Source organism: Cherax quadricarinatus, chromosome 12 (genome assembly GCF_038502225.1).
Source record: "Cherax quadricarinatus isolate ZL_2023a chromosome 12, ASM3850222v1, whole genome shotgun sequence".
Taxonomy (NCBI): Eukaryota; Metazoa; Arthropoda; class Malacostraca; order Decapoda; family Parastacidae; genus Cherax; species Cherax quadricarinatus.
This window is the reverse complement of record NC_091303.1, coordinates 24,061,432-24,087,771: the sequence shown is the minus strand read 5'-3', so window position 1 is coordinate 24,087,771 and position 26,340 is coordinate 24,061,432. Positions and strand designations below refer to the sequence as shown.

General features: G+C 41.7%; 2 protein-coding genes and 1 long non-coding RNA gene across 8 annotated transcripts in view; 1 reads left to right on the top strand and 2 right to left on the bottom strand.

Moving 5' to 3' along the window:
- The window catches only part of LOC128686617 (deoxyribonuclease TATDN1), a 192,546-nt gene extending 167,596 nt beyond the window's left edge, over positions 1-24,950 (top strand). For all 6 annotated transcript variants that reach the window (XM_070084275.1, XM_070084276.1, XM_070084274.1 and 3 more), the window contains one exon: positions 24,799-24,950. In XM_070084275.1, the coding sequence (XP_069940376.1) occupies positions 24,799-24,907 (109 nt within the window). In that variant the 3' untranslated portion in view covers positions 24,908-24,950. The remainder of the gene's footprint in view (positions 1-24,798) is intronic.
- Positions 15,048-21,228, bottom strand: LOC138852600 (uncharacterized). Its single transcript, XM_070084271.1, has 2 exons — positions 15,542-21,228; positions 15,048-15,452 (listed from the first exon to the last, which is right to left on the bottom strand). Exon 1 carries the CDS (start codon positions 20,490-20,492, stop codon positions 16,677-16,679), a length of 3,816 nt encoding a protein of 1,271 aa, XP_069940372.1. The 5' UTR covers positions 20,493-21,228; the 3' UTR covers positions 15,048-15,452; positions 15,542-16,676.
- Positions 15,048-21,308, bottom strand: LOC138852601 (uncharacterized). The gene is made up of 2 exons (XR_011391903.1): positions 21,222-21,308; positions 15,048-16,616 (listed from the first exon to the last, which is right to left on the bottom strand). It is a non-coding gene; the product is annotated as an uncharacterized lncRNA (long non-coding RNA).
- Positions 24,951-26,340: the final 1,390 nt, after the last annotated feature.

Below are 26,340 nucleotides of genomic sequence, written 5' to 3'. Positions count from 1 at the left end.
GCCGCGAAGATAATTCTAAGCCGGCTGGCTTAGAAGAAACCCACGAAATACTACAACACCACAAGGATGACAAGGAGCACTCAGAATGCTTGGAACTTGAATCACAAGCGATGAAGGCTACTCATGTGGCTTGCTTGAGTACTGGGGTAAGACACCTGGGTTAGTTGCTAGCTGGCTTATCTTAACCCTTCACACAGAATAGCTTGATAACTTCACACGATGAGCACAGCAGGGGTGGAAGCTGGCTTGGCAGGCAAAATAATTGGATGGAGTAGGCTAGGCTGGACTGGGCTCGGGTGTTCTGACTCCCCCACCACAGACTGGAAGCTGGCTTATTTTGCAAACTCGGGTCAACCCCTCGGGAGTAATGCAAAAAAGCAGGAAACACTAATACAAAGAGACTGACCAGTGAATAATGTAGAAGCTGGTAGAGTAGCTGGCTTGAGGTAGCTGGATGGGGTGAACCTCGGTAGTCGATAGGCCTACTGGTCACACGAAATGGCCGTCTTGCTGGTCGACAACTTTATCTCCAGAAATCGCTGTAATCGTCAGAATTACAGGCTCACCGCTGTCACCATTTATCGTAAAGGGTTCTTGAATGGAGATTTCGTAGGATAAGGTAGACACACTTGTAGGATGGTAGGTGTATTGTCAGACTGAGATGAGAGATGGAGCCCGGTGCCAAGCCTGTTCACGTCCTGTAGGTCTGCCGCTGAGTGAGAGCGGGACAAAGGGATCACTGCCCATGTGTATGCCTATGACGTCACACAAAGCCAAAGGCTTACGAGGGATCTCGTGTCTAAAGCACATGGAGGATACTAATATGCTATGCTATATAATACAGGGAATACAGGGATCAGCAACTATGCTGACACTACTACATTAGTGTAGAAATGGTATAAATAATATCAGCGCACTTGTGAAAGAATATTAGACTCACCAGTTGATGTGTATTGGACGCTTGGCATGATTTGTTTACTTTTGAACTTTGGTAAAAATCGAACATTTCTGCTACTTTGAGCTCAATTTCAAGGTACTTTTCCTTGTAAAACCAGTCAAAATCATCTCAATTTCTGTAATATGTCTTCCATTCTATAAAATGAGACCAAGAAAACTAGAATACAACAATAAATACCATACGAAAATACAGTGCAAAGTCGCTATTTTAATCCCAAAACACGGTCAAAGTTTTTTGTTTCTCATTACGCACTGTATGCTGCAGGATTTTTTTTTATACTGCGCACACTGATCACATATACCCATTCTTACATATGTAGGCCTACCAGCTTTCTCTCACTAGATTTGAGGGAGCTAGAATTTAGGCGTACTAGTACGTCAAAAACCCTGGGTCGTAAGACATACTAGTACGTCCGAAACCCCCCAAAGGGTTAAAGGTCTCATCAGAAAAAGGATCCGAAGAATACAATAAATTATAGCCTGAGATGGGTTGGAAAACAGCTGAGTGTAATTTTGGTTCTTGTAAGCAAACACCAGCAAGGGAAAACCAGGAAAGCAACATCTGAAGCTCACCCTGATTACCTCTGAGGCCACGGATATTCCACTGTAAATAGGCCATGATTGGCAATGCGGAAAGTACCAGGAATCCGCAGGTGAGGGCACCTACGGACTAGAGGGGTTAGAAAAGTCTATGTGCAGTGGCAACGGAAAACGTTCAAGTAGCGAAGTAACAGAGCATTGCGAAGAATGGAATTGTGGAGATGGAGGAGAGGGAGAAGAAGGAACAGGAGGTGGATCAGTGTCCATTGAAGTTTTAGTCTCTGCAATATAGTATTCTGAAATAGCTTCAAGTGTTTCTGAATTCAAAGATGTTGTATGGGAAACAATATTGGAGACAGAAGGAGGAGGATGAGTAAAGATTGGGACAGTAATGGACTGTACTAAAGTAGGGGGGATGGCAACAGCGTGTTGGGAACTGGAGAAGTGTGGGAAGGGGCAGAAACCTGGGAGGCAGCATAAGAGGGAGAAACTTGGGAGGGGACAGGGGAGGCAGGCACATGACTAGGAGGAGGGTGAACCTCCACACTTGTAATAGAGCCAGTGAGAGGGAAAGAACCAGGCACAGAGACTGGAAAGGTAAAATGTGGAAGTGGAAGAAGGGAAGGAGGGGGCAAAGAAGATTTGAGCACTGGGGACTTTTTGAACTTCTGAGAAGTAGAGGGGCAATTGGTAGGTGTCATACGAGGTCTTGTCGATACCGAGGCTTGTGAGGGAGAACACGAAGATGTGAGAACAGACTGAGGTGTTGAAGTAGGGACGTCTGGGCCCAGGACAGCAAAAGAATTAGATACAGGAGTGACTATGGGAGGGGTAGCTACAGAGGAGACCGCAGAAGATGGGACCCCAGAAGTGGGGGGACGTTTAGAAACACGAGAATAAGAAACACGGGGTAGTCTCCTTTGGAGGCGGAGATGAGAAACGGCCATAGCATAAGGGAGACCTTCTGCCTCTTTGAGGCAACGGATTTCTCGCAATGGTGAGAGTACGAAGGGTGAGCCTCATGACAATTAAGGCAAGCGGGAGGGCGACTACAAGACGTATTAGAATGGTCATCGGCACCGCAGACTGGGCATTCAGCCATAGATCTGCAATATTTCACTGGGTGACCAAATCGCCAGCAATTTCTACACTGTTGCGGTGTAGGGATCACCTTTCGAACTTGTAACCAATGTCCTGCTACATAAACAGAGGATGGGAGTTCACAGCTGTCGAAAGTTAATCAAGCCACATTGCAAGGGTAGCATCTTCGCCCGCGGGCAGGAAGGACATAAGTGTCTACTTTGAGAATTGAGAGATCCTTGAGGATTGGGAGATCTTGGAGTTCCAGCTGTTCTAGAATGTCATTTCCACATGTCTGGAAATTCTGTTGGACTACTGCATGGGGCAGAATGACAGTACCACTACAATTATTGAGGGAATGATGTTTTTCGATAGTGACAGGAATAGTATCGATATGTGAAAGAAGAGAAAGATCATGAGCTTGGGTAGCATTCTGGACAGTGATGATGCACATACTGCTCTTAAGAGCATGAAAGGAAATATCTCTACCAACATGGTGTAGGAGCGCTTTGCCAATACAGTGGACCCCCGGTTAACGATTTTAATCCGTGCAAGAGGGGTAATTGTTATGCGAAATAATCGTTATGTGAATGAATTTTCCCCATAAGAAATAATGGAAATAAAATTAATCCGTGCAAGACACCCAAAAGTATGAAAAAAAAATTTTTTTTACCACATGAAATATTAATTTTAATACACACAAACTGAAAAAGGCATGCACACTTACATGACACTTACTTTTATTGAAGATCTGGTGATGATTGATGGGATGGGAGGAGGGGAGAGAGTGTGTTAGTGTTTAGAAGGGGAATCCCCTTCCATTAGGACTTGAGGTAGTAAGTCCTTTTCTGGGGTTACTTCCCTTCTTCTTTTAATGCCACTAGGGCCAGCTTCAGAGTCACTGGACTTCTTTCGCACAAGATATCTGTCCATAGTGGCCTGTACCTCTCGTTCCTTTATCACTTCCCTAAAGTGTTTCACAACATTGTCAGTGTACAGGTTGCCAACACGGCTTGCAATAGCTGTGTGAGGGTGATTTTCATCCATGAAGGTTTGCACTTCAAGCCAATTTGCACAGATTTCCTTTATCTTTGTAGTAGGCAACTTCTTCAATTTCTCTCTCCCCTCCTCTGAACCAGTTTCCCCAGGTCTGGCCTCTTGCTCTTGAAGTTGATCTATCAGCTCATCAGTGGTTAGTTCTTCATTGTCCTCCTCCACCAACTCTTCCACATCCTCCCCACTAACCTCCAACCCCAAGGACTTTCCCAATGCCACAATGGATTCCTCAACTGGCACAGGATTCTCAGGGTTAGCCTCAAACCCTTCAAAATCCCTTTTGTCTACACATTCTGGCCACAGTTTCTTCCAAGCAGAGTTCAAGGTCCTCTTAGTCACTTCCTCCCAAGCCTTACCTATAAGGTTTACACAATTGAGGATATTAAAGTGATCTCTCCAAAACTCTCTTAGAGTCAGTTGAGTTTCTGAGGTCATTACAAAGCACCTTTCAAACAGAGCTTGTGTGTACAGTTTCTTGAAGTTGGAAATAACCTGCTGGTCCATGGGCTGCAGGAGAGGAGTGGTATTAGGAGGCAAAAACTTCACCTTAATGAAGCTCATGTCCCCATAAAGTCGCTCTGCCACGTCTGTAGGATGACCAGGGGCATTGTCTAACACCAGGAGGCACTTAAGTTCTAATTTCTTTTCAGTTAGGTAATCTTTCACATTGGGGGCAAATGCATGGTGTAACCAGTTATAGAAAAATTCCCTAGTGACCCATGCCTTACTGTTTGCCCTCCACAGCACACACAAATTATCCTTGAGGACATTCTTTTGCCTGAACGCTCTGGGAGTTTCAGAGTGATACACTAATAAAGGCTTCACTTTGCAATCACCAGTAGCATTGGCACACATGAGAAGAGTAAGCCTGTCTTTCATAGGCTTATGTCCTGGGAGTGCCTTTTCCTCCTGAGTAATGTAGGTCCTGCTTGGCATTTTCTTCCAGAACAGGCCTGTTTCATCACAATTAAACACTTGTTCAGGTTTCAGTCCTTCAGTTTCTATGTACTCCTTGAATTCCTGCACATATTTTTCAGCCGCTTTGTGGTCCGAACTGGCAGCCTCACCATGCCTTATCACACTATGGATGCCACTACGCTTCTTAAATCTCTCAAACCAACCTTTGCTGGCCTTAAATTCACTCACATCATCACTAGTTGCAGGCATTTTTTTAATTAAATCCTCATGCAACTTCCTAGCCTTTTCACATATGATCGCTTGAGAGACGCTATCTCCTGCTAGCTGTTTTTCATTTATCCACACCAATAAGAGTCTCTCAACATCTTCCATCACTTGCGATCTTTGTTTCGAAAACACAGTTAAACCTTTGGCAAGAACAGCTTCCTTGATTGTCTTTTTGGTGCCCACAATAGTAGCGATGGTTGATTGGGGTTTCTTGTACAACTTGACTAGGTCGGCGATACGCACTCCACTTTCATACTTATCAATGATCTCTTTCTTCATTTCAATGGGTATTCTTACCCTTATTGGTGTACGGTTGGCACTAGAAGCTTTCTTGGGGCCCATGGTCACTTATTTTCCAGAAACAGCACCGAAAACACTGTAATAATACGAAATATTCCGAGTGTATGCTTGGATGTTAGCGCGGAGGCTGGCTGGTAAACAATGGCACGGGCGGCACATGTGAGGCTGGCTGAGGGCGCACATTGGACGCGTCTCGGACGAAAATCGGTGAGCGGGTTTTTAATCGGTATGCGCGGCAAAAATTTTGCGATTAAAGTAAGCGGTATGCGAAATAATCGCTATGTGATGCCATCGTTATGCGGGGGTCCACTGTACTGTGGTTGGAAAGATAGGCAATAGAGGAAGTTGGTCGTAAAGTAAAGAATTTAGTCCATTGTGCATTCTCAAACTGAGCATGGAAAGGGAGCACATGATGTGTAGATCTTTTCCAAGTAGAACGAGAAGGTGGCAAAGTATCATCATCAGACAATTGTCGTTGGCGTTTAGGAGTGGGACCGGAGTTGGTCCGACGTGGGACGGGCTCGCGATTCGAAAATTGCCGCACCATAGAGGGAGAGGCCGGAAGCATAGTCAAAGGAGAGCGGTGGTCAGACAAATCGAAGGAGTCAGTCGAAACCCCAGTACCTGAAGTGAGTGATGAAATGGCACCAGCAAGAGGTACAGGGGCATCAGGAGTGGCCGAAGAGTGGTCAAAAAATGAGGCAGGGTCAGAATGGGGTGCGGTATCAAGGAGGGGCCTGGGGGTAGCAGGTTCATGGACTAGGACTTGCATGGTTAGGTTACTTCTTTCTTTTTGTTTTTAAGAAAAAAAAGAAAGAAGAAAATAAAAATAAAAAAAAAGAATAAAAAAGGGGGGGACTGGGGAGGAATAGCTCCTAGGAGGAATGAAAGAGCCAGAAATCTCCCTCCGTGCCCAAGAGGACCTCAGCACCGCAAGTAGCACAGATGCAGCATGGAACCCGTGCCATACCCTACCTTTCATGCCAGTAAACCAGCAATCCGGAATAGCAACCTCACATCTGCCCAGCTACCTCGGTGGACAAAAGAGTGGGCAGCTGGATATCCGCCACAAAGCATACCTCCTTCGGCCACCACCCCCGGAATCTGAAAGGCAGCCTCCAGAGATACACCTGTCGCCCGAAAGACACCCAAAGCCACCCTCCGGGAGACCAGAGAGGGATTGGGACATCCCCAGGCGATCCAGATTCCATGGCAAACTACACCACCGCCAAGAACCTCAACAGAATGGGATGGACCCCGGTACCCTTTCCCCTACCTAGGAACTAGCGTGCCTGTGGGAAAAATCCCAAAGGCCAAAAAGAGGAAGGGCAAAAGGGAGGGGTGGGGAGTTTGAGGAGGAAAGGAAAAAGGGAGGATGGGATAGGGAAGGGGGGATTGGGGGGTAATTAGGTTTGGTCTGAGGAAGGAGACCAACAGGTCAAATTCCTCAGACCAAGAGTCTCTTCACCAAGACAAGGAGTCCCCTTTGAAGAGGAATCGATAGAACAAATGGAGTTCTTAAGAAATACACCTACCATCCGACTTACGACCAAGCTTGGTTCCTACCAACCGGTCGTAAGTCAAAATAGACGTAAGTCGAACCTTTGAAAACTGCCGACATACTGGGTATGCTATATAAACTATCTACATAGTACTGTAATGTAATGTACAATCATTATTTCATTCTTTTTACCATAATTTACTTCTATTGTTATATTTTAATTATTTATTTACTGTATATAATGTATACATGGTAATGAGCTGTATTGTAAATTTTACATCGCATACAGTATCATATGTTACTGTTATCTTCATGTATTGTCGACACAGTGGAATGGGAGAATACCACTGGTAGTGTCATCCTGCCAGAATGTAGTATAACCTATACCCTAAGTAAAGAGAAACAACTCTGGAACATGTGTAATACGTAGCTGGCTGGCTGGCCGGGTGGGTGGGTGGGTGATTGGCTGACTGAATGTGGATGTGTGTCTCTCTCTCTCTCTCTCTCTCTCTCTCTCTCTGTATCTCTCTCTCACAGGTACACGTAAGTAAAGTTATCATACATAGTATAAATTACCTAGGATAACCCAAATAATCCAGACAAAGTGCTATACAGTGGATCTGTGCTCCAGTGCCCTAAATTAATAATAATATTAATAATTAATAATTGGAGTGGTTGGTACTTTTGTTTAATAAATGTATGAAAGAGGGGAAGGTACCTAGGGATTGGCAGAGAGCATGTATAGTCCCTTTATATAAAGGGAAAGGGGACAAAAGAGACTGTAAAAATTACAGAGGAATAAGCTTACTGAGTATACCAGGAAAAGTGTACGGTAGGGTTATAATTGAAAGAATTAGAGGTAAGACAGAATGTAGGATTGCGGATGAGCAAGGAGGTTTTAGAGTGGGTAGGGGATGTGTAGATCAGGTGTTTACATTGAAGCATATATGTGAACAGTATTTAGATAAAGATAGGGAGGTTTTTATTGCATTTATGGATTTAGAAAAGGCATATGATAGAGTGGATAGAGGAGCAATGTGGCAGATGTTGCAAGTATATGGAATAGGTGGTAAGTTATTAAATGCTGTAAAGAGTTTTTATGAGGATAGTGAGGCTCAGGTTAGGGTGTGTAGAAGAGAGGGAGACTACTTCCCGGTAAAAGTAGGTCTTAGACAGGGATGTGTAATGTCACCATGGTTGTTTAATATATTTATAGATGGGGTTGTAAAGGAAGTAAATGCTAGGGTGTTTGGGAGAGGGGTGGGATTAAATTATGGGGAATCAAATTCAAAATGGGAATTGACACAGTTACTTTTTGCTGATGATACTGTGCTTATGGGAGATTCTAAAGAAAAATTGCAAAGGTTAGTGGATGAGTTTGGGAATGTGTGTAAAGGTAGAAAGTTGAAAGTGAACATAGAAAAGAGTAAGGTGATGAGGGTGTCAAATGATTTAGATAAAGAAAAATTGGATATCAAATTGGGGAGGAGGAGTATGGAAGAAGTGAATGTTTTCAGATACTTGGGAGTTGACGTGTCGGCGGATGGATTTATGAAGGATGAGGTTAATCATAGAATTGATGAGGGAAAAAAGGTGAGTGGTGCGTTGAGGTATATGTGGAGTCAAAAAACGTTATCTATGGAGGCAAAGAAGGGAATGTATGAAAGTATAGTAGTACCAACACTCTTATATGGGTGTGAAGCTTGGGTGGTAAATGCAGCAGCAAGGAGACGGTTGGAGGCAGCGGAGATGTCCTGTCTAAGGGCAATGTGTGGTGTAAATATTATGCAAAAAATTTGGAGTGTGGAAATTAGGAGAAGGTGTGGAGTTAATAAAAGTATTAGTCAGAGGGCAGAAGAGGGGTTGTTGAGGTGGTTTGGTCATTTAGAGAGAATGGATCACAGTAGAATGACATGGAAAGCATATAAATCTATAGGGGAAGGAAGGCGGGGTAGGGGTCGTCCTCGAAAGGGTTGGAGAGAGGGGGTAAAGGAGGTTTTGTGGGTAAGGGGCTTGGATTTCCAGCAAGCGTGCGTGAGCGTGTTAGATAGGAGTGAATGGAGACGAATGGTACTTGGGACCTGACGATCTGTTGGAGTGTGAGCAGGGTAATATTTAGTGAAGGGATTCAGGGAAACCGGTTATTTTCATATAGTCGGACTTGAGTCCTGGAAATGGGAAGTACAATGCCTGCACTTTAAAGGAGGGGTTTGGGATATTGGCAGTTTGGAGGGATATGTTGTGTATCTTTATATGTGTATGCTTCTAGACTGTTGTATTCTGAGCACCTCTGCAAAAACAGTGATAATGTGCGAGTGTGGTGAAAGTGTTGAATGATGATGAAAGTATTTTCTTTTTGGGGATTTTCTTTCTTTTTTGGGTCACCCTGCCTCGGTGGGAGACGGCCGACTTGTTGAAAAAAAAAAAAAAAAAAAAAATTAATAATTATTATTATTACAATAATACATATGTACTAATAATAATATTATTATTAAACTACAATGGAACCTCAAAAATTGAACTGCTCTCAACACAACCAGTTATGTAAGTGTATTTTTGTAAGTGCTTTTATAAGTGTATTTTTGAGGGTCTGAAATGGACTAATCTAATTTACATTATTCCTCATGGGAATAAATTCATTCGGTAAAGGCACTCGAACAGCCTTCTGAACCAAAGAAAGTTCGATATTTGAGGTTCCACTGTATATTATAATAATCGTGTCCACTCATTACTTACCTTAAAATATCTGTAGTCTTAATGTAGAGTGAGAGGTGAGTAAACAAGATTAAATGAATAAACGAATGAGTGTGTAGAAGGTTGGCGAGTTATGTAAACAAACGTTGTTGTTGTTGCCAGCCCAGACAAGAATGGTTCCTGTTCACTCTGTCAAGCCGACCAGAAAAACTTCTCATATTTGTTAATTTATATGTTTATATGTTATGCAGCATGTTTTATATAATTTTGAAAAAGAAATCATAGATGGATTAAGCAAAATGTCTATATCAACGTTTTATACACATTTAATGCGCCTCAGTGATTATTATTGTGTTATTATCATTATTAATATGGCATCTTCAAGACCATTACACTCTTAATGAGTGGCTCTGAGACAGACAAGCAGACAGACACAGGTAGGCAGACAGACAGACACAGGTAGACAGACAGACACACACAGGTAGACAGAAAGACACACACAGGTAGACAGAAAGACACACACAGGTAGACAGAAAGACAGACACACAGGTAGACAGAAAGACAGACACACAGGTAGACAGATAAACAGACACACAGAGATACACAGATATATAGGCAGACAGATACAGACAGGTTTATGTGCAACAGTGAAAACAAATAGAGAGTTCGAGAGTAAGAGCCTTTCTTGCCACAATCTCCAGTGCAAGATTCAGACCTCATCTTAGGGGCCATGGTAAAATTTACTGTCCAGTTAGTACAGTTAATACAGTATGATGCTGCTGATAGGACAGGGTTACTCAAACTGATGCTGCCTGCATGATGCATTGCCGCCACGAGTATTGTCAAATATTGTACAGTGGTGTGCATCAGCCGGCCCAGCCCAGCTGCCAGATGCACGGTCGTAAGTCGAGTGGACGTATGTCAAGCAGGTCGTAAGTCGGATGGTAGGTGTAGCTATGAGTTTGGTGCACTGGAACAATGGAATTGGCCAAAAATAGGGCTCAGAGTGGGCAAAATTGCTGATGTGTAAATGTTGCCGAAGTCGCTAACTTTGTGAGAGCGTAATTCCATAAGATTTCCATCAAATTTCGTACTTTTGGTGTCATTATCATCAGGAAAAGATTATCATTTCACAAGAAACAATATTTTTTTTTTTTTTTTTTTCAAATATTTTACAACACCAGGAGACATTTCAGGATTTGGGGTTATGACTGTCAAAGGGTTAAATTGTGGGTGCTGGTGTTTGTGGATGATTGTGGAGAGTTATGCTGTGGCCCTACTTGGCTGAGGTGGATGGTAGAGGTTCTGGTACTGAAGGCAATGGTTGTACAGGAGTGTCTGACTTTAAGTCATTCAGTCAGTCAAGCCATTCAGTCAGTCATGTCAGTAAGTTATTCAGTCAGTCAAGTCATTCAGTAAGTCAGTCAGTCAAGTAAGTTATTCAGTCAAGTCAGTAAGTTATTTAGTCAAGCCAGTAAGTGATTCAGTCAAGTCAGTAAGTCATTCAATCAATCAATCAGTACATCAGTCAGTCAGTCATTCACACAAACTTATGTTTACCTCTTTTTATGTGTACAACATAACACTTCATTAAGGCCACAGGTTATCTCTTATCTAATATCTTTGTTTTCTTTGTTAATTCTAAGATTTAAATGCTTATACCTTTTTTTGTCACTTTCAGCAACACTGGTATGCCTACTGGGTGTCATGATTGCTTGGCAGATACAAGATATAGATATAGATCAAAACAAACATTCACAAACACAGCTATCTATAAGGATTACAATGCTGAGTTTACAGAAATTTGGTTATTGTGTGGTTTACATGTAGTAAAATAGTGATTACAGAGTGTACCACAAGAACGCTTAGCATGGCTAGGCATTTCGGGCAGACTTAGTTTTATTCTTAATTGTAAAATATTACAAATTATGAGGTAAGTTGGTATTATGGCTAAGTGACTAAATACTAGTTTGTGAGTTTAGCAATGTAAATGCTTTTGTTTTGACACAGTACATAGTTTCAGTATTGGAGTATCACAGGATTCATTATTTTAAGATTGAGATTAATATTTCTGTTTATGGTCAAATGAGTCAGTGAGTGTAAGTGTGAACCACCAGGTGGTATTCGTGTAGTTAGTTGACAGGGTGTATCAGGGAGTTAAGATGCTTTCTAATGGTAGTTTTGAAGGTGATGAATGTGTCTGCAGTTCTAGAGTTCTCAGGTAGGGTATTCCAGATTTTAGGGCCTTTGACATACATTGAATTTTTGTAAAGGTTTAGTCGGACACGGGGAATGTCGTAGAGATGTTTGTGTGTGGTGTTATGCCTGTGGGTTCTGTCACAACTATCAAGAAAGCGTTTTAGGTCAAGGTTGATATTAGAGTTTAAGGCCCTGTAGATGTAGATTGCACAGTAGTAAGTGTGGATGTACTGAACAGGGAGTAAGTTTAGGTCTATGAAGAGTGGGGGGGGGGTGTTGCCAGGGATGGGATTTAGTGATTATTCTTACTGCAGCTTTTTGTTGGGTTATTATTGGCTTTAGGTGTGTTGCTGCAGTTGATCCCCAAGTACAAATAACATAGGTGAGGTATGGATAAATAAGTGAGTGGTATAGTGTGAGAAGGGCATTTTGCGGCACGTAGTATCGTATCTTGGAGAGGATCCCAACAGTTTTGGATACTTTTTTGGTTATATGCTGGATATGGGTGCTGAAATTCAGGTTGTTGTCAAGGTATAAGCCTAGGAATTTGCCCCCATTATTTCTGGTAATTAGAGTGTTGTAAATCTTAATGTTAAGTTGTGCATCTCCTGCTCTGCTACCAAACATAATATAGTAGGTTTTGTCAGTGTTAAGCGTAAGTTTATTGGCTGTCATCCAAGTCGATATTTTGATCAGCTCCTCATTCACAGTGGTGTTGAGGGTGGCAAGATTAGGGTGAGAGATGACATAAGTCGCGTGTCGTCAGCAAAGAGAATGGGTTTCAGGTGTTGGGATACGTTTGGAAGGTCATTGATGTATATGAGGAAGAGCAGGGGACCAAGGACACTTCCCTGCGGAACTCCAGTATCAAGTGGCCGTGTTGCTGATGCTGTGTCTTTAATGGTGACATACTGATACCTATTAGTAATGTAAGATTTGAAATAAGCAAGCGCATGGCCTCTTATACCGTAATGATTAAGTTTGTGGAGTAGGATGTCGTGGTCTACTGTGTCAAAAGCTTTTCTTAGGTCAATAAAAATTCCAAGTGGATATTCCTTATTTTCCAATGCTGTGTAAAGCAGATCTAGCATTTTTATGATTGCATCATTAGTGCTTTTATTTTTCCTGAATCCAAATTGGCAGGGGTTGAGTATGTTTTGAGCCGTTATAAATGAATACAGTCTCCTGTGCACTAGTTTCTCAAAGATTTTGGATAGCAATGGTAAGTTAGATATTGGCCTATAGTTGTTTAAGTCTGTAGGGTCACCACCTTTATGTATTGGTGTAACCCTTGCTATCTTGAGTAGTTTCGGGAAGGTGCTAGTCTCTAGTGACTTGTTAAAGAGTAATGAAATAGCATGCGAAAGGACATGGGCCACTCGCTTGTACAGTAATGGTGGGACATGAGACAGATTCCCCGAGTTATTTTTAAGTGACTTTATAATCTCGGTGACTTCCGTGGGCTCTGTTGGTGCAAGATAGAAGGAATTAGGGAAATTCCCATCTAGGTAGTCCCCGGCATGGGCATTGGTATGTGGGATTTTACTGGCGAGATTAGATCCTATGGTTGAGAAGAAGTCGTTTATCTTGTTAGCTGTGTCAGTGGGATGTAGTGGTGTTTCATTAGGTTTAGTTAGGACAATATTCTTGGTTTTTCTCAGTTTGTGGGTCCCTAGAATCTGAGATAGTGTTTTCCAGGTCTTTTTTTATATCTCCTCTAGTGTCTGTGAATCTACTGGAGTAGTATAGTTGTTTGGCTTTCTTTATTACTTTGGTGAGAGCTGATGAATAGTGTTTAAGAATATCTTTGTGTATTAAGCCTTGTCTATATTGCTTTTCATATTGGTGTTTCTTGTCAATGGATTTCAGAATGGTGCTGGTTAGCCATGGGCAACCAAGCTGTTTGTTTGTGATCTGTTTTGTTTTTATAGGACAATGTTTGTTGTATAGTCTAAGTAATTTGTTAAGAAAAATGTCTGTCCAGCCATCAATACCATTGGCCTTGGAGAATTCTGTAGGCCAGTCAACAGTCTCTAGGTCAGCTGTGAACTTCCTTACTGAGGCCTCGTCATGGAGTCTAAATGAGACTTTGTTGTATTCAAGTGGTGGTTTACTAATGTTTGTTAGGAGGAAGGTAGGGTAGTGGTCTGTAGTGCTATCTGTGATTATCCCTGATTTAAGGGGGGCTAGTATATTGGTCCATATGTGGTCTATTATGGTTGCACTTGTCTCAGTGAGCCTGGTTGGTTTAGTTATTCTTGGTATGAGAAGTGTGTTGTTCATATTGTTGATGAAATCAGTTACAGGCTGATCATCTAGTAAGCCAAGGTTGATGTTGAAGTCTCCAGCTAAGAGAAGGTGGTGCTTATTCATTTGTCTGTTTGTTATTAGTGACTTTAATTTCTCACTGAAATTTGGGATGTTTGTGTGAGGTATCCGGTAAATGGCACCGATTGTTATAGGCGTCTTAAGGTTTTTTACAGTAAAATATGAAGTACATAAAATATGAAGTACAAATGCTGGGATGGTGGGGTGGTGTGGGGGGGCAGTGGATGGCGGGGTGGTGTGGGGGGGCAGTGGATGGCGGGGTGGTGTGGGGGGGCAGGGGATGGCGGGAGGTCCCCCCCCGCAGATCCACAACAAGGTGGTCACTTGAGGAAAAGGGATTTTTGTTTTTTTCCTTCCCGCAAACTGAACCGTGTTAAATTATTTTACGATGTGTTACATAAAATTGTGCCGCAGTTCTTCAATTGGGCTATACCTGAATCATGCCAAATAAACTCATGCTAAATGACTGTATACTGCACATTAATCTTAAAAGGATAAGTGCCCAAATACACATCAAAATGCTCTAATGATACCCCAAGAGCTAGAGCCTCTTTCTCAATAGTGGCATAATTTTTCTGGTGTCATTTGAGCTTAGAGGAGTAGTAACATATAGGGCGGGGTATGTCAGTGGATGTTGACTGTTGGAACAACACAGCATCCACTGCATAACCACTCACATCTATATGTAAGAAACAGGGAAGGTTGAAATTAGGACTCCGCAAGACAGGAGCAGAGGAAAGCAAGCTCTTCAACCTTACAAACAAGTCAGAACAATCTTTAGTCCAGTTGAACTAGACTTTGCTACTAGTGAGCTCAGTAAGAGGAGCAGCAACTTGAGAAAAGTTTGAACAGAACCTGTGATAATGTCCTGCCATACTGAGGAATCTCTGTACTCCCTCCCTACCCTGTGGCACTGGAAATGCAGAAATAGCATGAATCTTTGCATCAATAGGAGCAACCTTACTTTGATCTATACAGAACCCTAGATAAGTAATCTTGGCTTGACCAAAACTACACTTAGCCACTGTTACGTTGCTTTGTCCCTTATTACTTTGATAGTAAGGTTCTCACTACATGTTCTAGTGTGGGGTAGCTTTTACTTAATGGTCTTATTTGTCTAGGGGTAATACTTACATCATGGCTGATCATCCTGAGTGTCTCTGATACCCTTTCACCAGCCCTCTTCACAGGTTATGTAAACTACTACTATAAAAATATAACTGTATTCTCAATAGATATGTACAGAATATACAATTACAGCCTCACATTTTCAAAACAACGATCTACACACTGCATAGCTGTTCTCCCACATGGTATATCTCAACAACTTTAGTCCTCTCTCCTTGACATAACTCTGGGCTAACCAGTGTTTTGACACACTTTAGTCACCCTGGGTATGGTGGTCACAACTTAAATTATAAAAACTCACCCCTGGAGCACACATAATGCCCCAAAAGATAGAAGAAGGACCCAGAGATCCTGCCAGGTTGAAGGCCAGCCACAGAGAGACCGAGTCAGTGCGAGGGAGAGAGAGAAAGAGGCTAAGCTCCTCCCACCAAAACAAAAGACTGTTGCCAAGCACAATTCTCCAGTTACCACAATTCTACCACACCTTAATTTTACTTTTACAAAAGGAAATACAACTTTATAAACTACTTATTTGCCAAGCACAATTCTCCAGTTACCACAATTCTACCACACCTTAATTTTACTTTTACAAAAGGAAATACAACTTTATAAACTACTTATTTAAATTTGTGTGTTTATGTGTCTATAGTATAACCTATTATATTGAGAAAAATAGGCTTGACCCAGCTGCTTCTCAGTCATAAGGTTGATCAGTCCTTCTGACATTTAGAGCAAAGTCCCCATCAATTCAATATAATTAGGTATTCCAGAGTAACTGTTACTTATAAATACATGTTGGGTCCTATAGCCCCATAACACCCCCACCTCCAGACGAAGTCTCACAAAAGCTAGCTGTGTCCCTCAGGATACGGCTAGTAAAAAGTATATTGCTTAAGTCTGAAGGCGGTAAACAAGACTACTAGAAATGCTACATTTTCCCAGCACCATAACTACTCTTCACTTTACTGTTATTTACAAGAGATTGCAGAATTTTTTTAGAAAAGCAATTTAACCATACCCATATACTCAAGTGTGTAACTATTTACAATTTTAGTGACTTTTAAACAATACACATTACAATGCAAAATTTTTTCACACAATGCCCACTGTGAAAGCCCGCACCAACAGGCCTGTGCCTCTGCTATGGTAATCCAGCAAGCAACTGGTACTCCAGGGTGGCATCTTCCTGATCAGGAGACGAGAGTAGAGCCAAACCCAGAGCAGTCAGGTGTACCCCAGGCAGGAAACTTCACAAAACATGTCAAGGTGTCTCTCACTTGGTGGCCGAACCAAACAGTGAGACTTCCAGTCAACACTCACGATCCTTAACATGGTCAGGCACTTAAGCCCATCTTCCGAGGTCCCACTCCACACAGATCCTCCAAACTTATGAAGAGGAGGCTGTCATAGAACATGGAGGGGTCCAGGGGACCACAAAGGCAAACCGTCGGGCCGTTTTGTACATAGAGCACACCAAGACACCACATCACATACCTTCCTGAACGTCTCATGTTACCGAAGGTTGTCAACCACTGCCTCAACTCACATTCACGTACACCCTGACCCTCGTCACACTTTTGGCTCCGACTCAACTCCTTTACAGTCAGACGGCTGGTAGAGAGTACTCAGGCTCGCCGAGAGTTCACCACTGCAAAAACAACAAGGTCAGCACATGACAAACACTATGTACAAAGTATGCACCATGCATCTACATGAAACATCTAGAGAGAGCATCAGCAACCACATTCTCTGAGCCTTTTATATATTTAACTTTCAAATTAAAAGGCTGTAGGAACAAAGCCCATTTTAAGAGTCTGATTTTAGTCACTATACACAGGAACAGGATGAAGAGATCCTGAGACATGTACAAATGCTGAATAGCCAGCCCCAAAATGAAAATTTTCTTTCCTGTGGTAAAATGTTGACATTTAAACTTAGAAGGTTGTTCATAGACAATAACAGTTCTGCAACCTCTCGCAGTGCAACAACAAACACCAAAGACTTCTCTTTGCACCCAGGTTGGATACATCAAGTTTACACAAACACCATCACGTTCCATCTCACACACAAATTTTAAGCACACAATGAACACAATTTGCATTACACACATTAAAATGGTACTGGAACACAGGCCATGGAAATCACATCTTCCATGTTTTAGCTTATTTAAAATGTTTGCATCTTTTAGTGCATAAGTATCAATCTTTCTAATTCTGTAAACCTTAGTTGTTAAACGTACTCTGTGGTAGTCAGTGTTTATGCCCAGGGTGCCATCTAATTTGGGAACCATGAAGCATGGGAATGCCCACTGACTCTCACTAAGCACTACAAACTGGTGTTGGAAGAATTTCACTTCTTCCTCCATCTCCAATTTTTCATACAGATTTTTCCCACACAAAAATTGTTGAATTGGCTCAGTTTCCTTAACAATTTCCTCATGGAGTTTCAATTTTTCCCCATTACTGACATCCCAACTTTTATATACGTAGTTCCAAGGTGGCTGAGCCAACTCTCCAACATTTTTCTCATTAAACCCAAGCATGCATTTCCCAAAATCTTTTACACACACGTTATTTCTTAAATACGCTTTTGGTATTTCATACAGATTGTTTTGCAGCCCTTTACATTCCATTAAAACATTGGTCTCTCTGAATTTTTGACACAACTTCAAACCCTTTGACCGGTTACTGTGTACATTATACTCATTCTTTTTCTGCTCAGGGGTGTGGGTTTTATATCTAACCCCTGGGAACTTCCCCCACAACATGTTCAGCTCACAGCAACTTGACATACAGATTTTCACTTGAATTGGCTCCAGTATCAGCACTTCCTCTCCAGCCTCCAGAGTATCATGGTCCATATTATGGTCCCACATCATCATCCTGGTCTGGTTGATGGGCACGTTCACTGGTACCATCCACCTCATACGAGCCAAACAGTATCTGAAACTGAGAAAAAGCTCCGAGGGGGGAGCATCACCATCCTCCCCAAGCCAATAGCTCAGAAATTCCAGAGTGCTTCCCCACTCAGCAAATACAAAGAAAGGGATCCTCTCATCCCAGTTGTTAGTATTGTCTATACCATAGGCTTGCATCATTGTCTTGAGGGCTTGATGTAATTTCTCTATTTCCCCTTGAGATGGAGGGTGATAGGCCATTGCAAAGTTAGGCTCTACTTTTAATTCCTTCAAAACATTTCTAAAAGACTTTGAGGTAAGGTTAGGCCCTTGGTCTTTTTGCACTGCTTGTGGAAAACCAACATGAAAAAAGAACTTCATCAAAGCCCTTAAGACTACATGAGCTGTTATCTTATGCAGAGGGACTGCTTCCAGGTACCTGGTAGTGGAGCAAATATTTGTGAGTAAATAATCATTTCCCATTCTGGTCCTTGGGAGTGGGCCAACGACATCCACTACCAGCTTGCTGAAGGGTTCACCTGGTGCTGAAATCGACTGAAGGGGAACAGGTTTAATACTTCGACTAGGTTTCCCTATAATTTGAAAGGCATGATAGGTCTCAATATGCTCTCTGACAGTCTCCCACAGCTGAGACCAGAAGAAATGCCTGGAAACCTTGGACATCACCACCTGGGGACAAAGCCCTTGTTCTCCTTCCATCGATACTGCAAACAGAGGTGAATTCTTTATAAGAGTTTCCTCCCTGAAATGAAAACACTTATTTAACTGTAAAATCTCTTCCTCAGCAACAGCGACATTTTCCTGCACAGAAATTAATTGCACCCTAGCAGGTGCAGCCTCTCTCACACTATTTAACTGATCCATTCTCCAATCATGCTCAGCTCTGGCTGGATCATCCTTTTCTTCAGTTGACTGCAGTTCAACATCAGAAAGCAGAGTTACCAAACTTAAGCCCACACCATCCTCATGAGAAATATCATGAAGACTGTTGGTAGCATGATCATGAGCCATACTTCTCATGGTGGAACCATCAGGGAGAAGGTCTGGCAGGGTTTTCCTAGCCATTTCCTCCCAACATTTGGGATTTGGTTTCCCCCAAACTAGTTGTTCCTCACTGTCTAACAGACCCATAACATTATTCCCTAATAAGAGGTCGACCCCTTTGAAGGGAATTTCATCTGAGATACCTACAGGGAGATAGCCAACTTGGTATGCAGATTCTACCCATAATTTGTGTACAGGTGTCCTTATGGTTGAACCCGTAATACCCTTCAACAATATATCTACCCCAGTATAGGTATCCTTAGACACTGGTAGCACTCCAGCACGTAGCAAAGAGTAGGTGCTACATCCATCTCTCAAGGACAATATGTTCTCAACTCTGCCTACATCCTTTTGCAAACCAACTGTGGACCTACTAGAAAATATACACATCCTGGGGTCTAGATCCAAAGGTTCCTCCTCACCTTGCCTTGAAGACCTAATGCAGGCAACTGGATGTATCTCTGCAGTTAGAGTCCTCTGGGGTGGTTCCTCCCTTTCCTGATCTCTCCGCCTTGACCAGCAAAACTTTTGAGTGTGTCCAGTTTTGTTACAGTAGTAACAGGCATAACTCTTAAAGGTATTTTTACCATTTGGTGTAGGACTGGTACTGTTTACTCGAGGACCTGAAACATTATCTGATTGTCTAGGTAAACTTTGAACTCCAGCTGACTTACCTTTTCCTTCTATTTTATAGGGCACCTCAGCCTTCATTTGTTCCTGAAAATTCTTGTCCCACTTACCTTTATGACCATAAGACTTGGAATAAGGTTTAGAATGAGTGGGGAAATTTTCAGAAGCAGCATGACTGTTTTTACTTACCAATTCCCTGCGAGTCAAAAATCGGTCACCTAGATCCAGTGCTTCTGAAAGATTATCTGGGTTTTTGTCCTCCAAATATTCTCTGAGGTCAACAGGGATTGTATTGTACAATTCCTCATGAACCATCAGATCTACTAATTTGTTATAGTCTTTATTAACTCCTTTAGAACAAACCCATTTCTTAAAAAGGAACAGTTTCTCATTCCCAAACTCAGTTAAGGTCTGCCCATCCTGAAATTTTTGATTCCTGAACTTTTGCCTATATTTCTCAGGTATCATTTGGTATGCAAGCAATACTTCCTCTTTAATCTTATCATAATCAGAAAAATCTTGCCCCTCCAGAGTCTCTACTCTCTGGAATCCTTTACCTACAAGTTGTGTGCGAACTAGGGTAGCCCACTTCTGTTTGGGCCATCCTTGCTCCAAAGCAGTCTTCTCAAAAAAAGAAAAATACCTATCTGGGTCACTCTCTGTAAACTTAGGGACAAAATTTGCAGCTTTAGTTATGTTAAAGTACTGCTCAGGCTCTTGTTCTGAACCTCCTAACCTTTGACGTTCTTTCTCCTTAGCTTTCATTAATTTCATTTCAGCCTCTAGTACAGCTAATTTCAGTCTCATTCTCTCCATTTCCATATCACCTGGAGTAGGTGATTCCTCATCTTCACTATTAACAGGCATGTTTACTGATGAATTATTACCTTCTTCCCTGAAGCCTAAAAAATCTGAAGACTCATCTTCTGACATAGTTTTATCTTTAAACACTTGCTTCCCTCTTACAGTATCAGTGGACAAAGTTTTCCCACAGGCACATAAAATAACACAAATTGAATGTAAACTATGCACATAGCACTTACCATAACCACAACAGAAATGTGTTACTTAACCTTTCTCCCACCTTAGGAGAAAAACAACCTGTAAACTAATATATGAAAACAACACTTCCACTGACCCACCTTGGTAAATCTTCTACCAGAAACATGCAACTGTTATTACCCCATACCAGCACATATAGTTCAAGAATGTTTTGAGTTATTTTAGCAGTCAAATAACTCTCCCGGTCAAGCTCCCATGTTACGTTGCTTTGTCCCTTATTACTTTGATAGTAAGGTTCTCACTACATGTTCTAGTGTGGGGTAGCTTTTACTTAATGGTCTTATTTGTCTAGGGGTAATACTTACATCATGGCTGATCATCCTGAGTGTCTCTGATACCCTTTCACCAGCCCTCTTCACAGGTTATGTAAACTACTACTATAAAAATATAACTGTATTCTCAATAGATATGTACAGAATATACAATTACAGCCTCACATTTTCAAAACAACGATCTACACACTGCATAGCTGTTCTCCCACATGGTATATCTCAACAACTTTAGTCCTCTCTCCTTGACATAACTCTGGGCTAACCAGTGTTTTGACACACTTTAGTCACCCTGGGTATGGTGGTCACAACTTAAATTATAAAAACTCACCCCTGGAGCACACATAATGCCCCAAAAGATAGAAGAAGGACCCAGAGATCCTGCCAGGTTGAAGGCCAGCCACAGAGAGACCGAGTCAGATTTAGATAAGATAAGATTTCGTTCGGATTTTTAACCCCGGAGGGTTAGCCACCCAGGATAACCCAAGAAAGTCAGTGCGTCATCGAGGACTGTCTAACTTATTTCCATTGGGGTCCTTAATCTTGTCCCCCAGGATGCGACCCACACCAGTCGACTAACACCCAGGTACCTATTTGCTGCTAGGTGAACAGGACAACAGGTGTAAGGAAACGTGTCAAATGTTTCCACCCGCCGGGAATCGAACCCGGGCCCTCCGTGTGTGAAGCGGGAGCTTTAGCCACCAGACCACCGGGTCACCACTGTGCGAGGGAGAGAGAGAAAGAGGCTAAGCTCCTCCCACCAAAACAAAAGACTGTTGCCAAGCACAATTCTCCAGTTACCACAATTCTACCACACCTTAATTTTACTTTTACAAAAGGAAATACAACTTTATAAACTACTTATTTGCCAAGCACAATTCTCCAGTTACCACAATTCTACCACACCTTAATTTTACTTTTACAAAAGGAAATACAACTTTATAAACTACTTATTTAAATTTGTGTGTTTATGTGTCTATAGTATAACCTATTATATTGAGAAAAATAGGCTTGACCCAGCTGCTTCTCAGTCATAAGGTTGATCAGTCCTTGAGACATTTAGAGCAAAGTCCCCATCAATTCAATATAATTAGGTATTCCAGAGTAACTGTTACTTATAAATACATGTTGGGTCCTATAGCCCCATAACAGCCACCCCTGTGGCTTAGCGCTTCTTTTTGATTATAATAATAATACACTTAGCCAAATTAACAGTGAAGCTGTAGTGTGCCGGTCTCTCAAACAATGCTCCGAGGCATGTCAAGTGTTGTTCCCATTCATCACTGAACACCAAGTCGTCAAGGTAGGATTCTACTCCATCTAAGTTGTGGGTTAACTTGTTCATTATACATTGGAAGGAGGAAGCAGTATTGCATAAGCCGAATGGTGTGACAAGATAGTTGAACAATCCATCTTGAACAGTGAAAGCAAATATTTCTTGAGCACGCTCAGTAAGTGGGACTTGATAATATCCTTGTAAGAGATCTAAACAGCTGTCATACTGGGCTCCGGATATACAATCAATAAGGTCATCAATGCGAGGTAGGGGATAACCATCAAGCAAGGTAACAGAGTTCACTTTACGGTAATCAGTGCACATCCTGAAACTACCGTCAGGTTTTGGCACTAAAATACATGGAGATGCCCATGGGCTTTTACTCCGCTCAATAAGTCAACTTCTTTTCTCAGTGCTTTATGTTTCGTTGGACTCATCCTATATGGCGATAGCTTTTTTGGCAATGCTCCCTGTACATCATCGTCATGTACTCCCAGAGTACTACGTTAAGGAACATCACTGAACAATTCAGGGTACTGCAAAATCATGTTCTTAATATCACTAGCTTTATCAACCTCAAGGTTACTTAGAGAATTGTCTAGTGATTGTAGTCACTGAATTTTCTAAATACATCTCTGTACCTCTAGAGATATCAGGCAGACTGATATTTTCTTCCTCAGTCATAGGAAGAATAGATGCGGTAGGTAGAGGGCTAGCATAGTATGCCTTGACCTGGTTGACGTGGCACACACAATTGGATTTCCTCTTCCCAGGTGTGTGTATTAAATAATTTACATCACTAAGCTTTTTCACTACTTCCAGAGGACCATCATACCTGGCTTGTATAGCATGACCTGCTACTAATTTCTGAGCCATCACCTTATCTCCTACTTTAAAGAACCGAGAGACAGCATGTTTGTCATACTGTTGCTTCATTCTAGCCTGGGCTGAAACTAGGTTTTTCGGAGTGAGCTGGACAAAAGAGATTGTAAAAATTATAGGGGAATAAGTTTACTGAGTATACCAGGTAAAGTGTATGGTTGGGTTATTTTTGAAAGAATTAGAGGTAAGACAGAGAGCAGGATTGCAGATGAACAAGGCAGCTTTAGAATAGGTAGGGGATGTGAAGATCAAGTGTTTACATTGAAGCATATATGTAAACAGTATTTAGATAAAGGTAGGGAAGTTTTCATTGCATTTATGGATTTAGAAAAGGGATATGATAGAGTGGATAGGGGAGCAATGTGGCAGATGTTGTAAGTGTATGGAATAGATAGTAAGTTGCTAAATGCTGTAGAGTTTTTATGAGGATAGTGAGGCTCAGGTTAGGGTGTGTAGGAGAGAGGGAGATTACTTCCCAGTAGAAGTAGGTCTTAAACAGGGATGTGTAATATCACCATGGTTGTTTAACATACTTATAGATGGGGTTGTAAAAGAAGTAAATGCTAGGGTGTTGGGGAGAGGGGGCTGGGATTAAATTATGGGAAATCAAATACAAAATGAGAGTTGACACAGTTACTTTTTGCTGATGATACTGTGCTTTTGGGAGATTCTAAACAAAAGTTGCAAACATTAGTGGATGGGTTTAGGAGGGTGTGTAAACGTAGAAAGTTAAAAATGAACACAGATAAGAGTAAGGTGATGAGGGTATCAATTTAGATAAAGAAAAATTGGATATCACATTGGAGGAAGGAAGTATGGAAGAAATGAATTTTTTCAGATATTTGGGCATTGACTTGTCAGCAGATGGGTTTATGAAGGATGAGGTTAATCATAGAATTGAGGTGTCTTACGGAGACAAAAAACGTTATCCATGGAGGCAAAGAAGGGAATGTACAAGAGTATAGTGGAACCAACACTCTTATATGGGAGTGAAGCATGGGTTGTAAATGCTGCAGTGAGGAGGTGTCAATTCTAAGGGCAATGTGTGGTGTAAATATTATGCAGAGAATTCATAGTGTGGAAATTAGGAGGAGGTGTTGGGTTACTAAAAGTATTAGTCAGAGGGCTGAAGAGGGGTTGGTGAGGTGGTCTGGTCATTTAGAGAGAATGGAACAAAGTAGGATGACTTGGAAAGCATATAAATCTTTAGGGAAAGGAAGGCAGGGTAGGGGTCATCCTCAAAAAGATTGGAGGGTAGGGGTAAAAGAGGTTATGTGGGTGAGGGGCTTGAACTTCCAGCAAGCATGCGTGAGCATGTTAGATAGAAGTGAATGGAGGCAAATGGTTTTTGGGACCTGACGAGCTGTTGGAGCGTTAGCAGGGTAATATTTCGTGAAGGGATTCAGGGGAAACCAGTTAGCCAGACTTGAGTCCTGGAAATGGAAAGTACATTGCTTGCACTTTAAAGGAGGAGTTTGTGATATTGGCAGTTTGGAGAGACATCTAGACTGTTGTATCTGAGCACCTGTGCAAGGGCAGTGATTATGTATGAGTGATGAAGTGTTGAATGATGAAAGTTTTTTTTCTTTCTTTTTGGGTCACCCTGCCTTGGTGGGAGATGGCTGACATGTTGAAAAAAAAAATGCTATAAATCATTAGGCCATTTATTTCTTGCTGGTTCTTCTTTTATGTCACTTTTTGTAGTTTTAAGTTGTTGTTGATATGTATTATTTTCTTTCTTTTTTCACAGGCAAGTCTTGGAAGTTTTAGCAGCAGTAAGGGGTGAAGATGCAGATGAGCTTGCTAATACTCTTTACAACAACACCATGAAACTTTTCTTTCCAGCAGAAACTAAATAAACCTTATGTTTTAAAGTACTGGAATTATTAAAGGAAATTAGACCATTGTGTTTTATATTCCTGTAATAATGATATATATGTATACATATGTAACCCCTTCTCCTCTATAAATTACTAAATTTAAAAAGAAAAACTTTTGTTTTTCTTTTTAGGTCACCCTGCGTCAGTGGGATACGGCTGGTTCATTGAAAAAAAAAAAAAAAGAGTACATATACATATATAATATGCACAGTATTCCGCCTTTTCCGTATATGTAAATACATACGTACTATGCTGTATATGTGTTGGCTATTTACTTCCCTTGATGGTAAGAAAAAGCTCTTGATATAGGGAACTGAAGCTATCCTCTTATTCCTTGGATCAGATCTGACCACCCTCACCCACTCCTGTTTCCCAGCATCTTATATTTTTGTTAGTGGGATTAGGTTTGAGAAAGACCTGCCTAGCATGAGCCAGTAGGCCTGTTAAAGTGTTCCTTCTTTCTTAAATGGTAACAATATTAAGGTAGATTTATTGCATACAAAATGATAAAAAATGCCATTGCTGTGGCCGAAAATACATCTGCTATGAAACTTGTGTATTACACAATACACACACTGTATTTCCTCATACCATTATTACAGTGTAGACATAATGTTGCAGTGTTTGTGGTTTGGTTTAATGTTGTATGATCTGGTAACAATACAGTCACTAGTCTGGTTTAAGATTATTATTATTATAATCAAAAAGAAGCGCTAAGCCACAAGGGCTATACAGCGCTGCAGGGCAGGAAGGAAGCGAGGGCATCAGGTGGCAAAAGGGAGGTGGATGAGTAATAGGTTACGGATAACAGCGGGGCAGTGGATGGTGAAAGGGTAAACGGCAGCAAGAGACTGAGCTAGAAAGGGCTGAGGGGAGTGTGTAAGGTATCATCATCAGAGTTTGTGGAGTAAATCAGTCGTTGTCAAGAAGTCAATGAGAGAGTCAGGATTAAAGGAGGGTCCATCAGCAAGAAGGGAAGGTAAAGAGAGAGTAGTAGAACGAAGACGGCGTTGGAGGTAAATTCTGCGTGCTCGTTGATAGAGAGGTCAGTCTAACAGAATGTGGCTAATCGATACTGGAACTTGACACTGCTCACAGAGAGGTACAGGGTGCCTCTCCATGAGATACCCGTGAGTAAGACGAGTGTGGCCAATGCGAAAGCGGGAGAGAGTGGTCTCCCAACCACGGCACTGATGACAAGAAGATGGCCAGTAACCTATGCTCGGTTTAATAGAATGAAGTTTGTTACCAAGCAGAGTTGACCAACGTTGTTGCCAACGGGCATGAAAGTGGGTAGCTATTGCAGCAAAAGTCCAGAAATGGAACACCTCTATAGGAAATTGGTAGGTCATGTACTGCTGACCACGCAGCAGTGTCTGCCTGTTCATTGCTCTGTACGTCGACATGACCAG